The sequence below is a fragment of the Nestor notabilis genome, unplaced genomic scaffold, assembly GCF_000696875.1.
Source record: "Nestor notabilis isolate BGI_N333 unplaced genomic scaffold, ASM69687v1 scaffold3142, whole genome shotgun sequence".
Classification (NCBI taxonomy): Eukaryota; Metazoa; Chordata; class Aves; order Psittaciformes; family Psittacidae; genus Nestor; species Nestor notabilis.
Genome location: NW_009918582.1, coordinates 1 through 11,961, shown reverse-complemented (window position 1 = coordinate 11,961; position 11,961 = coordinate 1). Strand labels below are relative to the sequence as shown.

General features: G+C 45.2%; 1 protein-coding gene across 1 annotated transcript in view; it reads left to right on the top strand.

Moving 5' to 3' along the window:
- FGFRL1 (fibroblast growth factor receptor-like 1) overlaps positions 1-11,961 on the top strand; it is a gene marked incomplete at its 5' end in the record, with an annotated part of 84,399 nt that extends 72,438 nt beyond the window's left edge. Inside the window, 3 exons of the mRNA XM_010009767.1 lie at positions 3,979-4,263; positions 8,235-8,588; positions 11,435-11,961. Coding sequence (XP_010008069.1) covers positions 3,979-4,263; positions 8,235-8,588; positions 11,435-11,844 — 1,049 coding nt within the window. The remainder of the gene's footprint in view (positions 1-3,978; positions 4,264-8,234; positions 8,589-11,434) is intronic.

Sequence of the window (11,961 nt, the reverse complement as noted above, 5' to 3'; positions counted from 1 at the left end):
CAGCAGCTTGCATGAAAGGGTGCCATCTCCCCACTCTGCATCACCCAGGTGCAGATAGAAGCAGATGTTGTATGCCATGGCTGATGGTACAGCTGGTGAATGATGGATCAATACCGCAATAATATTATGACAAAAGATGTAAGCACTGCTAAAATTATTAGGCATTAACAATCTCATATCAGATTGTATCTTACTCTGTGCTGCCCTGGCCCAGTCCTTCTTTGTGCTGCAGAGTGCTCCTGTACCTCTGCATTTTTCCTCCCTCCTTTTTCCTCCCTCCTGTCCCCTCTCCCCAGGCAGGGAATTGCTGGGGCAGGCCACACATACACGAGCCCTTTCTATCCAGCAGTGTTCACCAGCAAATCGCTGGTGTGAGCTGGGGTGCAGGGAGGGTCAGTGTGTGTCTGCGGGTCTATGGAGCATAATGGGTGAAAGAGTAGTTTGTGTTTGCAGAGTCCTGGGCCCTAGAAAAGTGGAAAAGGAGAAGCATGATAAGAAAAAGCTCCACTTAGGTTTCCTGCTGCCATCATGCAGTGGTATCAATAAAGGTAGATACCCCCATTCACATCTTCCCACCACTGGCTCAGGTCTTATCCAAAAGACTTGAAAGTATTTCAATACTTAGTTGTATCATGACATTTTTTGTGTGAGTGTCATGAAAGCTTGAAGTGATATTGACCATCACTGTGTGGAGGTAATAGTGACAGATTGCAGCAGAATACATGTTTCAGCAAACCACCTCACTTTGTATGAGCAACGTCTGACAGGAGCCTCTGGGACTAATCCATGCACCTTGATGTGTCCCACAGGGAGAGGAGACTGCTGATTTCCTTCCCTGGTCTTTGTGCTGACAGCCTTCTGTTTCATTTAATTTTCATTAGCTTGAATAAATCTTCATGGTAAACAGCATTCAGCAAGGAACCCATACACAACACTGTCTCTTTGTCCCCATCCACTTGTGTTTTCCCTTGCTCTTGTGTGCGGCATAATTTATACTATACAAATGTGTGGTTCATGTTTGTGAAGCAAACGCCAAGTGATGTGGAGGAGAACAAGCACGTGAAGTATAAATAACACAGAGGCACTTTGTGATGGCCTTCGCTGGCACTCCAACAGGCAAAACTTCTGTAAATGGTACAGATTTGGGGACATTTACTAGCAGCAACTCAAAAGAGACTTTTTCCGCCTCTCTCAAACTGCTGCTTCTCCCTCTTTCTCTTTTGTGCTTGCTGGATCTCTTTTTCTCTCTTATGTATGTGTCTCTTTCTCCTTTTTTGGTTAACTGGCTTTTCTAAACTTGTCCGATTCAGGCTTTTGTCAAGGAAACATTCAGGACTCTGTAAATGGGATCTGGTTTCAGCATATTACACGCAGCTTGGAGTAGCTCTTGAGACCACATAATCACTTCACCTTCTTTAAACAGAAGAAGAAAGAAAGACAGAAAGAGCCAAAGAAGTTTAGCTTTACCTGTAGTTTGATATGTATCTGGGCAACAGTGTACGAGGAGTGAATGCAAAACTCCAGACAGATTCATGGAAGTCACAGTGGGAGGAAAACCAGAAATGTTATAGGCCTGTTTCCTTGGGAAGCAAGAGAGTCTCTGTGTTGCAATGCTCTTACTGAGCATGAACACCACTAAGTCCTTCTGAAATATAGCTGTGGAAACAGGGAAGAGGTAAGGGAAAGTGAGAGCTTAGAGCCACTTACTCTTTACTCTGTGTGGGCAGCATGGCTGTCCTGTCTCCAACCTGCTCTTTAATATGTTAGTCCCATCCAAGGAATCCCATCTGGAGAGGATCTACCCCTACCTGGACCTGCAGTTCCTGGTCTTGGAGTAAATTACTGCCACATTAGAGGATAACTGTTTAGACCCATTTCACGGCTGGTTCTTAACATCTCCATGCACCTTTCAGGCTTTTACTCAATTTCCACAACGACAGCCCTTATCATCACTTCTCCCTCGGCTCAGACTTCAACTTGGGCATGTCACTGCTCACAGCATGCAGCTCTGACAGGGTTAATTGTCTTCTGGGGAGGGTGATTGGTTTTGCTGAGAGGGGGCCTCCTCTTGCAACAGACCCCCAAGGGAATAGCCAGCAATTTACGCACCAGGACCTATGGAGTGGATTAGTATGTCACACTTGCTGCTCAGCTGTCACTGCAAAGACTTTCAGTGCCAGAGTTGCTCCAGTTCATTAGATTACACATGAAAGCCTCTGTATGGAGAGTAAAGCATTTCTGAGCAAGAGTTTGAAATAACATGAAATGGCTGGGACCCAAAATGACAGCCAAGGGGGCAAGGGAAGGCTGCAGAGACAGATGGTTTCCCCCTACAGAAAAGGATTCTGAAGACAGGGGTATGCCAAAGGGTGTCTTCTTCCGAGAGGGAGGGATGTTGGACAAGTCTGCAGGGGTTGAGGACTGTGGGATGTGTGCACAGACCTCAGAGGGTAATGACTGTCATTCCCCAGTGCTTGGACAGAGGAAGCTGCAGACCAGCCTCCTCCATCCAGCAAAGCTCCACTATAATGCACATCCCTGAGCTCCTGGCTCTCAGCCCTGGGCAGGAGGGCTGGCTTCCTAGCAGAGTGCCACTGTGTCATCCTGTAGCTAACTTCCCTGATACCTGAAGCACAATGGTCTTTGGTGTTTTATATGCCACTGAGGTTGTGGCTTCCAGTTGCCATTGGTGAAGGCCAGTGGCTGATGAGCATTAATTCAACCCAGTGTGCCACAGAGCAGGCCACTCTTTACCTGTGTCTCTTATTTCCCAAGAAAAGGATCAGGGGAGTGCAAAAATGAAGCCCTTTGGGGCTGAAGAGTAACATCATGGTAAGCAAGAAATAGGGCTCAAAAGCAGAGGGAGAAACCTATTGTAGAAATGAACTCAGAGGAGAAACTAGCTTTGCCAAAATAAAAAGGCAGGTGAACTTGGCAGGAGTATTTTGGATGTAGGGGGAGAGCGCCAAGTGGGAGTTAGAAGTGATGTTAGGAGACTGCACATCTGTGCCCCTGGACTGGCACTGCATAACTGAAGTAGCTGTGAGAAATTTGTGATGTCTTTTGAATTCGGTAGTACAGGGTATTATTAGACAAGCTTTTGCCTTGCAACAGATCATGTTCTCCTGTTTCAACTGCCTTAAAAGTTTGTGCAAAGATCTTTTTCTTTCTGTTGAATTCTTACTTCTAAGACCAACTCATGACTTCACAGGAAAATCCTCTGCAATGTCAGTAAAGCTACTAGTGTGTGAAAGGGCCACCTCTTTTCCCCCTGGAACTCTGACATAATCTGAATTAAAGTTAAGTGCAGATTTTGCCAGGTAGGGACTTTTCATTTCTCTAGTGTTCTTGTTACTGCCACTGAAAATACTGGTGATTTTCTTGCTAAGACAAGGTGGCTTTCTTAACCCATGGTTCTGTCCACCAGCATTTATTGCTTCAGCTTCTCAATTTTTGGGATGGACTAGCATGGAGTATCTTCTAATAACAAACTCAAGGGGGTTTTATTGTTTGCTTCTTTTGGGACCTTTCAATGTGAATGCTTTATAAATTAACGTTGAATCAATTGCATATATTTAAGTTCAGATCAATGTACAAAAGTCTGGCATACTTCAAAGATTTACCTACATATCGAAATGATGTTGACTCTTTTTAAGTCTCATGAAAGCCAGTGAGAACTAAGGGGCAAAATGTCTTCAGAAAATGAAGCTTCAAGTGACCAGCAAAAGATTGAGCAATAAGTATTTGAATGTGAATTTGAATCTGAATCTGAATTCGAATTTGAACCAGCAATAGATATTTGAATGCATCAGGCTGAATGTCTCCTTCCTAAAGAAACTGTTCTCACTCATATGAGTGATATGAGTGATAACGAGCTGCCAGGTGCCTCTCAAGTGAATTTTGCCATAACACTTGACAGCAGCATCCTTCTTTGCATGTCCTTTGCTCACCACAGTCAATATTTCATGCCTTTTACAGCCCGGCCCAGGTTCACGCAGCCTGCCAAGATGAGACGGAGAGTGATCGCCCGTCCTGTCGGCAGCTCCATCCGCCTGAAGTGTGTGGCCAGCGGGAACCCACGGCCTGACATCACGTGGCTGAAGGACAATAAGCCCCTCACGCCCCAGGAGATTGGGGAGAACAAGAAGAAGAAGTGGACACTGAACCTGAAGAACCTGAAGCCAGAGGATAGTGGGAAATACACGTGCCGAGTGTTTAACAGAGTTGGAGAAATCAATGCAACGTACAAAGTTGAAGTAATCCGTAAGTGCAGCCTGCAGGGTGGAAAGGGAAGGGGTTGGCTGAGTAAAGAGAGTGTGATGGCAAGTGTGCAGTGCTGATAGCTGGACACAGAAATGGGGAAGTGTTAAAACATCAGCAGAGACAGCAAAAACATTACTGAAAGTCTAGACTAAACCTAACACCGAGGCAAGACAAAGCAACAACAATGTAATGTATCTGAAATAAGGAGAGAGACTTGGAAAGCAGTCATCTCTAAGGGCACCTGCATGGTAAAAGTTCACCATTGCATGGTTCAGTCTTACACTACCAACAGACTCACTTTAAGGGGAGACACAGAAATAAACGAGAAAGCCCTTTCATGTACCATAGAGGAGGGGTGTAAATATTTAGGATGGCCCAGGTTACTCTATCAGAGCAGTAATAGGGTGAAACCAATCAATTGGCTTGACCAGTTCAAAGGGGGTTGAAACCGGGTGAACTTTAAGGTCTCTTCTAACTCAACCCATTCCATGAGTCTATGATTCTAGAACTGAAAATTTGGTCTGGATAGCTGTAATAGGAGGCCCACTTCATTAGAGAAGTATCCCAAGGGAATTAGCAAAAATCTAGAGTGATCAGCCGGACAAGGGCTGGATTTTCAAAAGCATTTGGACATCTGAAGGTTCAGATAAGTATAAATGAGATACTAAAAAGGAAAAGTCCCACTAGTGTCCTATCTGTGTCTTTAGATGCCTACAAAGCTTTAAGGGTTCAAGCCTCAGAGGATGAGCTGTGGGGTTTACCCTACATTGTGGTGGGGTGAATCTCTTTTCCTACTATCTGGCTGTTCTGATTCTTGCTCTCCAATCTCCTGTTTCCCTGTTATTGTGGAAGTTAATTATACTCAAATCCTACCAGAGAAGAGCTCTATTCTTAAATTATTGTGCTTTTTCTATGACATCATCATAAGTTGTCATGGAAATGTACAGAGCAACCAACTCAAGAAAGTGGAGAAGATGAGCTGAGTGGAGGGAAGATTGAATAGCCTTCATTAATGAGGAGCAGGGGCACAGGGGGCGATTTCCAGCCACATGGAAAGCATGTTGTTTGCCTGTGCATACATTTTAGCATGAGAAAGTTTATCCCAGTGTGAAAGATTGTTCTTAAAGGTAAAGATCTGTTCTCTGATAAGTCCTTTCTCTAGAATCTCAGGAATTAAAAGCACATGTGTGGAGCTCTGTTGGGCTCTGAAGGCACAAACCTGCTGGACATCTGGGATTGATAAAGATGCAGCTGTGTAGAGACAGTAAAAACATATGTTTACACTAAAAACAGGAGCAGAGACAGGGAAATGAATCAAGCCCCATCCTAATGGGAGCTGTGGCATTTTCACTTCATCAAAACCAGACAGCACCAGGAACAAGCCCCTTTCTGTGTCCCTGTTTATCTTGGTTTTTATCAACTTAAAGATGTATGTAACCTTTGTTTTCATTAGCTTTTGCTGGCTAGGAGTGAAAACAGTAACCAAAGCTGGAACCAGAGTCAAGGAGATAAGGGCATTAAGCAATTTTCAGGCATCTTTCTATTTTTAACATCATTCTGTGGAGCATTACAGGTTTTATTCAATTTCCTCCTTTTCCCCCTGCCCTGAGCCTCCGCTCCTAAGTCCTGCTTATCTGAGTCTCAGTCTCCCCAGCTGTGATTCCACTCGTAGTCCCAAGGCAAAGCCTATAGAGACCACTGTGGTATTTTTGTTTCCCAAGCAGCCCTCATTATTGAAAGTATCCTGTGTTTTTGAAAGAGGGTCCATTGTTCCTTCTTCTCACCCCAAAGCCAGTGCTGGTGAGAGCTGTTTTGTTGCATGCTCAATCCAACAGTGTTTGCTGTCAAAAGCAGTTGATGATTGCCAGCAGTTACCACCCACTGTGATACCATACTTTCTCTCTGTGCCTAGGATAGGGGTTTGCAGCACCTCCTTGTCTAGAAACCGTGACTGATTTCTCTGATACTAACACAAAAAAAAATCCAAACATTCCTTGGAATGAGGGATATATTTTTCCTTTGACTTTATGTGGTGTTGACACAACCTAAGGCTTACAATCATGCTGGAAAGAATGGTCTCGTGAGCCTCTTGTGTTTGATTTCCTTTCCTACCATCTTGTTTCCTTGATCAGCTGAGGCAAAACAATTTGTGAGAAAGGAAACATTTTTTTATTGATTAGAAAAGCAAAAGCATTTTGAGCTCTTCCTCCTCAAAAATTTGCTCCATAGTGAGTGTGGGGATGATTAGACTGAAGAAAGGAAAAATATAAGCAGGGAGGTAAGGATGAAGTGAAGATATTCCTCACTGATACTGCCTGTGGTTTCAGCTCCCCAGGAGTGGATGACATGGCATGGGATGGCTTCCAGTAGAGTTTTTTCCCCATGGGCTGCTCCAGGCCCAGCAACAGAGATGAGAGGTATCTCCTGAAGGACTCCCAGATAAAGGATCAGACAATATCTGTAGCCAGCCATTAATCTGTGAAAGAAGGGGCCTTTTCCCATCCAATTTTATGTCTCCTTAGGGAACATTTGGGAAGACCAAAAGGAGAAGGAACATGTCTTATCCCACCCCTCACTGTCCCTGAACTGGGGTAGCCACAGTGATTCTGATGTGGACTGTTAATAGATACGTACTTGTAAATAATCTGGTAAAAATCTGAGGTTGTGCCTGAGAATACATAAAGTTCTGTCATATTCACCTGCAAATTGCACCTTACCAGATGTGGTGGTAAGAGACAAAGCATCGCAGAGTCACAGAGTGGATGATACTGTGAGAGACCTCTGGGGGGTCATCTGGTGCAACCCCACTGCTCAAGCAGCATCACCTAGACCCAGTTGCCCAGGAGCATATCCAGACAGCTTTTGAATATCACTAGGGATGGAGATGCCACCATCTTTTTGGGCAACCTGTGCCAGTGCCCGCTCACCCTCACGGTAAAAATGTGTTTCCTGGTGTTCAGACACATCCTCCTGTGTTTCATTTTGTGCCCATTGCCTCTGGTCCTGTCACTGGGCACCACTGAAAAAAGCCTGGCTTCTTCTTCTTTACACCCTCCCTTCAGATATTTAGACACATACATACAACATCATCAGGGTCAATATCAAAGGAACACTTACAGTGAAATAATCCTCTTCATTTGTGTTCAGCCCTGTCCTATTGCCCAAATTTAATCCTGAAATGGGTTTTGGCCTTTTTGGCTTGTATCAGGCCATTTATCTTCCTCTGTTCAAGACTCAAGAAAGATCACTGCAGCTTCTGACCTTGTAGGTCAAGGTACATCATTAAGATCCCATTATTCTTCGATATGGTCCCTGAGACATGGGGATATGTGGGAGTACAAGGAACGATGGCCCCTTCAGTCATCTCATAGGTGCAGCATACAAGCAAGGGAAATTCAGCAGTCCAGACTGGACTTAAAATACTTGCCAAAGAGCAGAAAGACCTGGTCTGACTTGTGTTGTGTCAAGCAATACCACCACAAACTGGGTACCCAGATCTATACACTTCATGAGTGACCTGAGAGCAGAAACACAGCAAAGACAGAAAAAAACCTTCTGTAGTTGATTCTTAGGACCCTGATTGCTTAGAAGTTAGGAGTGTTGTTCAGTGTACACAAGATGACTGAAGAAAATCTTCCAAAATACAAGGGCTAAGGAGAGCAAATTTTTCTCTAGGTCTGATGCAGATAAAGAAAACAGGAAGAATCAAGTTGAGCATGAGAAAAAACTTGCTAAGCCTCAGGCAGTGTAGAGTTGTCTGGAAAGACTGGCGAGCATCTACCTATTAGAGGCTTTGGCAGAGGCTGGGCAAATTTATATCGGGAGAGATTTGCAGAAATCTCAGCCTGCTTTAGTGCAGGGAGTTGGACTAGACAATTATTTATCATCCCTTCCACACCCTTTTCCTGTGTTTCTGTAATCACACATTGGCAAACATCTTTTTCCATGGAGCTCCCTGTATTTTTGTGCAGAGAGGACGAGGTCCAAGCCCATCCTGACAGGGACACACCCCGTCAACACGACCGTGGACTACGGTGGGACCACGTCCTTCCAGTGCAAAGTCCGCAGCGATGTCAAACCCGTCATCCAGTGGCTGAAGAGGGTGGAGTATGGCACAGAGAGCAAGTACAACTCAACCATCGATGTTGGGGGACAGAAGTTTGTTGTGCTGCCCACAGGGGAGGTCTGGTCTCGCCCTGATGGCTCCTACCTGAATAAATTGATGATTACTCGAGCCAAGGAAGAAGATGCAGGGATGTACATTTGCCTTGGAGCAAACACCATGGGCTACAGCTTCCGCAGTGCTTTTCTCACAGTCCTGCCAGGTGAGTTTTGCCTTTTTTATCCCCACATCTGAACCAATAGTCTGCATTATGGTATTTATTAATACAGCTACTGATGTTTGTTGGGCTCCATGGCTCTCTGTGCTGATTTAGGCTAGCCTAGTTCTGATAAGAATGAATGAGAGACTAAATCAACCCTGATTAAATCAGCTCCTGCTGAAATCCTCTTTAGGCTGTTTCCTTCTCTCCCTTCATGTGGAATAATGATTCCAGCAAGGTGAAATAAAATGAATGATCTGCTCCTGTATGGAAGAGGAGCTGGGAAAGGATACTGCAGTTGCCGGCACCACATCACTTTAGTGATAGAGTACAGGATATGAGAGCTGCTGAACAGCAGTACAGTTTGCAATCCCATTCCTTTACATTTCTCCTTTCTCTTACTCTTACTTATATTGCTTTTACTGGTAAAAGGAGACAATGATACAGACCCATACAATGAGAGAAGAATAAAAACTGTCCCGCTCACATGGAAAGAAAAAGAATAAATGTAAAAAAAAGAATGATTGATTAGTTAAATCCTTGCCTAGTGACTCCCTGGAGACCCTTGTACCAAACTCACAGCTGCTTCCTTCTCTCCCCAGGCCTCAGAGCTGGTGGCCACATCCAACTGAGGCTGTTTTCAAGCACACCATCCTTTGTCATTTACTCCTGACTTTGCAGTTCTGCCCTGATAAATAGTTTTTATTGTAAAGAACATTTCTTTCTGCCTCATCTTGCTGTGTGAATCTAGGTTCAGATCCACCTGTTTTAGGACAAAAATCATTTTACTGCTTTTTCTTCCCTTCATTTTAGATGTCAGGTCTAATGTGGTGTCTCCAGACAAGACACCATTGGGAGACAGAAGTCATTAACTCTCCTAGGCTGTTAGAACTGGTTTTCTGTATAGGTAGTGGGGAAAATGCTCCTATAACTGAGGCAGCATGACTTATTTCTACTCACTGATTGCCAAAGCTCTGCATTAGAGCAGCCTCCGAGAGTCACTAGCTTGAATTTAGATACCGACAGTGGGTTGCCAAGTGGGAGAATGCTCTTGGCATCTTCTGCATCACTTAGATTTGGGACCAAACTCCAACTAGAAGACCTGTCAATCCCAAGGAAAAGGCTGCGTGGGTGGGATATGACTCAAAGCCTCTGGGAGTTTCTAAACTATGAGAGTCTGATCCAGCTCCCACTAAAGTCAGTGGGAGACTTTCCATTGATTTAAATGGGATTATAATGAGGCCTCATACCAGAACCAGAGCCTGGAGGCCTGTTGTTATTGGCAGCGACGGAGAAGGAGAACCCAGCTTGCCCTCAGAAGCAAAGATGTGGTTGCAAGGCCATGAGTTAAAAGCACCATTTTGCTTGTAAATCTACCAGATTTGACATAGACAGCTCCAAAGAACAGTATGGATGAATATCAAAACACTTCAGTTTCAGCCCAGCAGAGGATTTCTGCCAACCATCATGAACACTGTTGGTTTTGTGGTCAACTGATGGGTCAGTTCTCTGATCCTGTCTTGCTTTGCACAGCAGGCTGGACCAGATGACCACCAGACTCCCCTTCCAGCCTAAATAGTTCTGTGATTTGCAGTGTTGGTGAATGAAGGTTTTATCTGTTAAGGTCAACAGTATAGGTCCTTCTGACTTCAAAGAGAACACATAGTATATATCTAATATTTCAAACTAGGATTATTTGTCAAGGAGAGAAAAAGACATTAGCATCTTAAAGAAGTCTGGCTTGAAATACGTTTGATTATAACATATTGGGTGATTTGGATAGCCTGTGATTTTAAAAGTTTCCTGACTGTCTCCCTGCAAGCTGAATCCTGTACCTAGGTATTTTTCAGGGCTTTGGAAATCCCAGCTGGCAGCTATCTAGATAGGGATTTTAATACCTAGGATCCTACCCCAGGTCTCCTTTTGGGTCTATAAATCAAGATATCAAGCTGAGAACTACCAGGCTACCCCAAGCTGAGGCTACCCAGGGATATACAGGCTGTCAACAGTAGAGAGGGGAAGGTGGGGGGTAGGTGTGAAAGATGCTGTCTGAAGAATCTTATCTCCTCTGGTAACTGGATTTGCTGCCCTTGGAAAGCCATCAATCCCTCCAGAGAGACTGCTGGAGGTAGAGCCCATTTGGCATAGTGAGTTGGACACACGCTTTAATGCCATGTGAACTTCCTCCGTGTCTTGGGCACCAAGGAGGGACACCAGCTCACCTACATTTTGCCCATCCTTCAGCCTTCCTCCCAACCACACAAGAAACTCAAGACAGCACCTCCGAAACACCACACTCATGCTGCTTGCCATCGCAGAGCATTGCTTGAGTAGCTCCATTGTCGCTAGACAGGGATACCAAAGAGTGTCTAAAGCCCATGCAGACACGGTTACACATGAAGAGGCCAGTGGGCAACGTGCCGTGGCTCTGCACAACCTGATCGTGCCTCCTGGCTGCTGACATGGAGGTATTACTGACACGTGTTGCGTGCTCCAGCCTGGGCAGCAAAGCCCACTCCTTTGCAGAGTGAGCTTCCAAGAGTTAGGAAACTCTTGGGCTCGCTCTAGTGCATCCATTAAAGCTTGGATAAGAAAATTAAAAAATCCCCCAAAGGCTCCCCTTCTGACCCCAAAACCATAGAAAATTAGTTGTTTGTCCTTCCAGGAGCACTGAAAAGCAAAGCAGTTACCAATCATCATGTGCTGGCTTGATTTCTCCCTTGTTACTTGGTCTGGCAGGGTTGCCAGACAGCCTGTACAAAAGCCAGCCCAAGTGTGACATCTGTTTTGAATCCACTTTGCCTGCATTTAATTAACTCTTTCTGTCTCTCTCCTGCCTTAATGTCCAGATCCCAAACCTCCGAGTGCACCTGTACCCCCTTCCTCAGCCAGCAGCCTGCCCTGGCCCGTGATCATCGGCATCCCTGCTGGAGCTGTCTTCATCTTTGGGACAATCCTCTTGTGGCTTTGCCAGACTAAGAAGAAACCCTGCTCCCCTCCAGCTGCTGCTCCCGTGCACCGGCCACAGCCCCGGGACAGGATCTGTGTCTCCCAGGTCCCTGACAAAGACTGCATCTCCTCCATAAACTATGAGGAATATGTTGCCCAACAGCAGCATTTACTGTCCCAGGGGCCTGCACTTGCCCCTGCCATGGCATCCAAAATGTACCCAAAGATTTACACGGACATCCACACCCATACCCACTCGCACGTGGAAGGCAAAGTCCATCAGCACCAGCACATTCAGTACCAGTGCTAAGAGGGTGGCCGTGTACAGTAGCTCGTTTGGGCTTTTCCTCGTGGTACCTCAGAAGAGACTGCTCCAAGTCAGCTCACACTGCCAGCAATAGGCAAAGCAGGCAGAAAAGATTATATA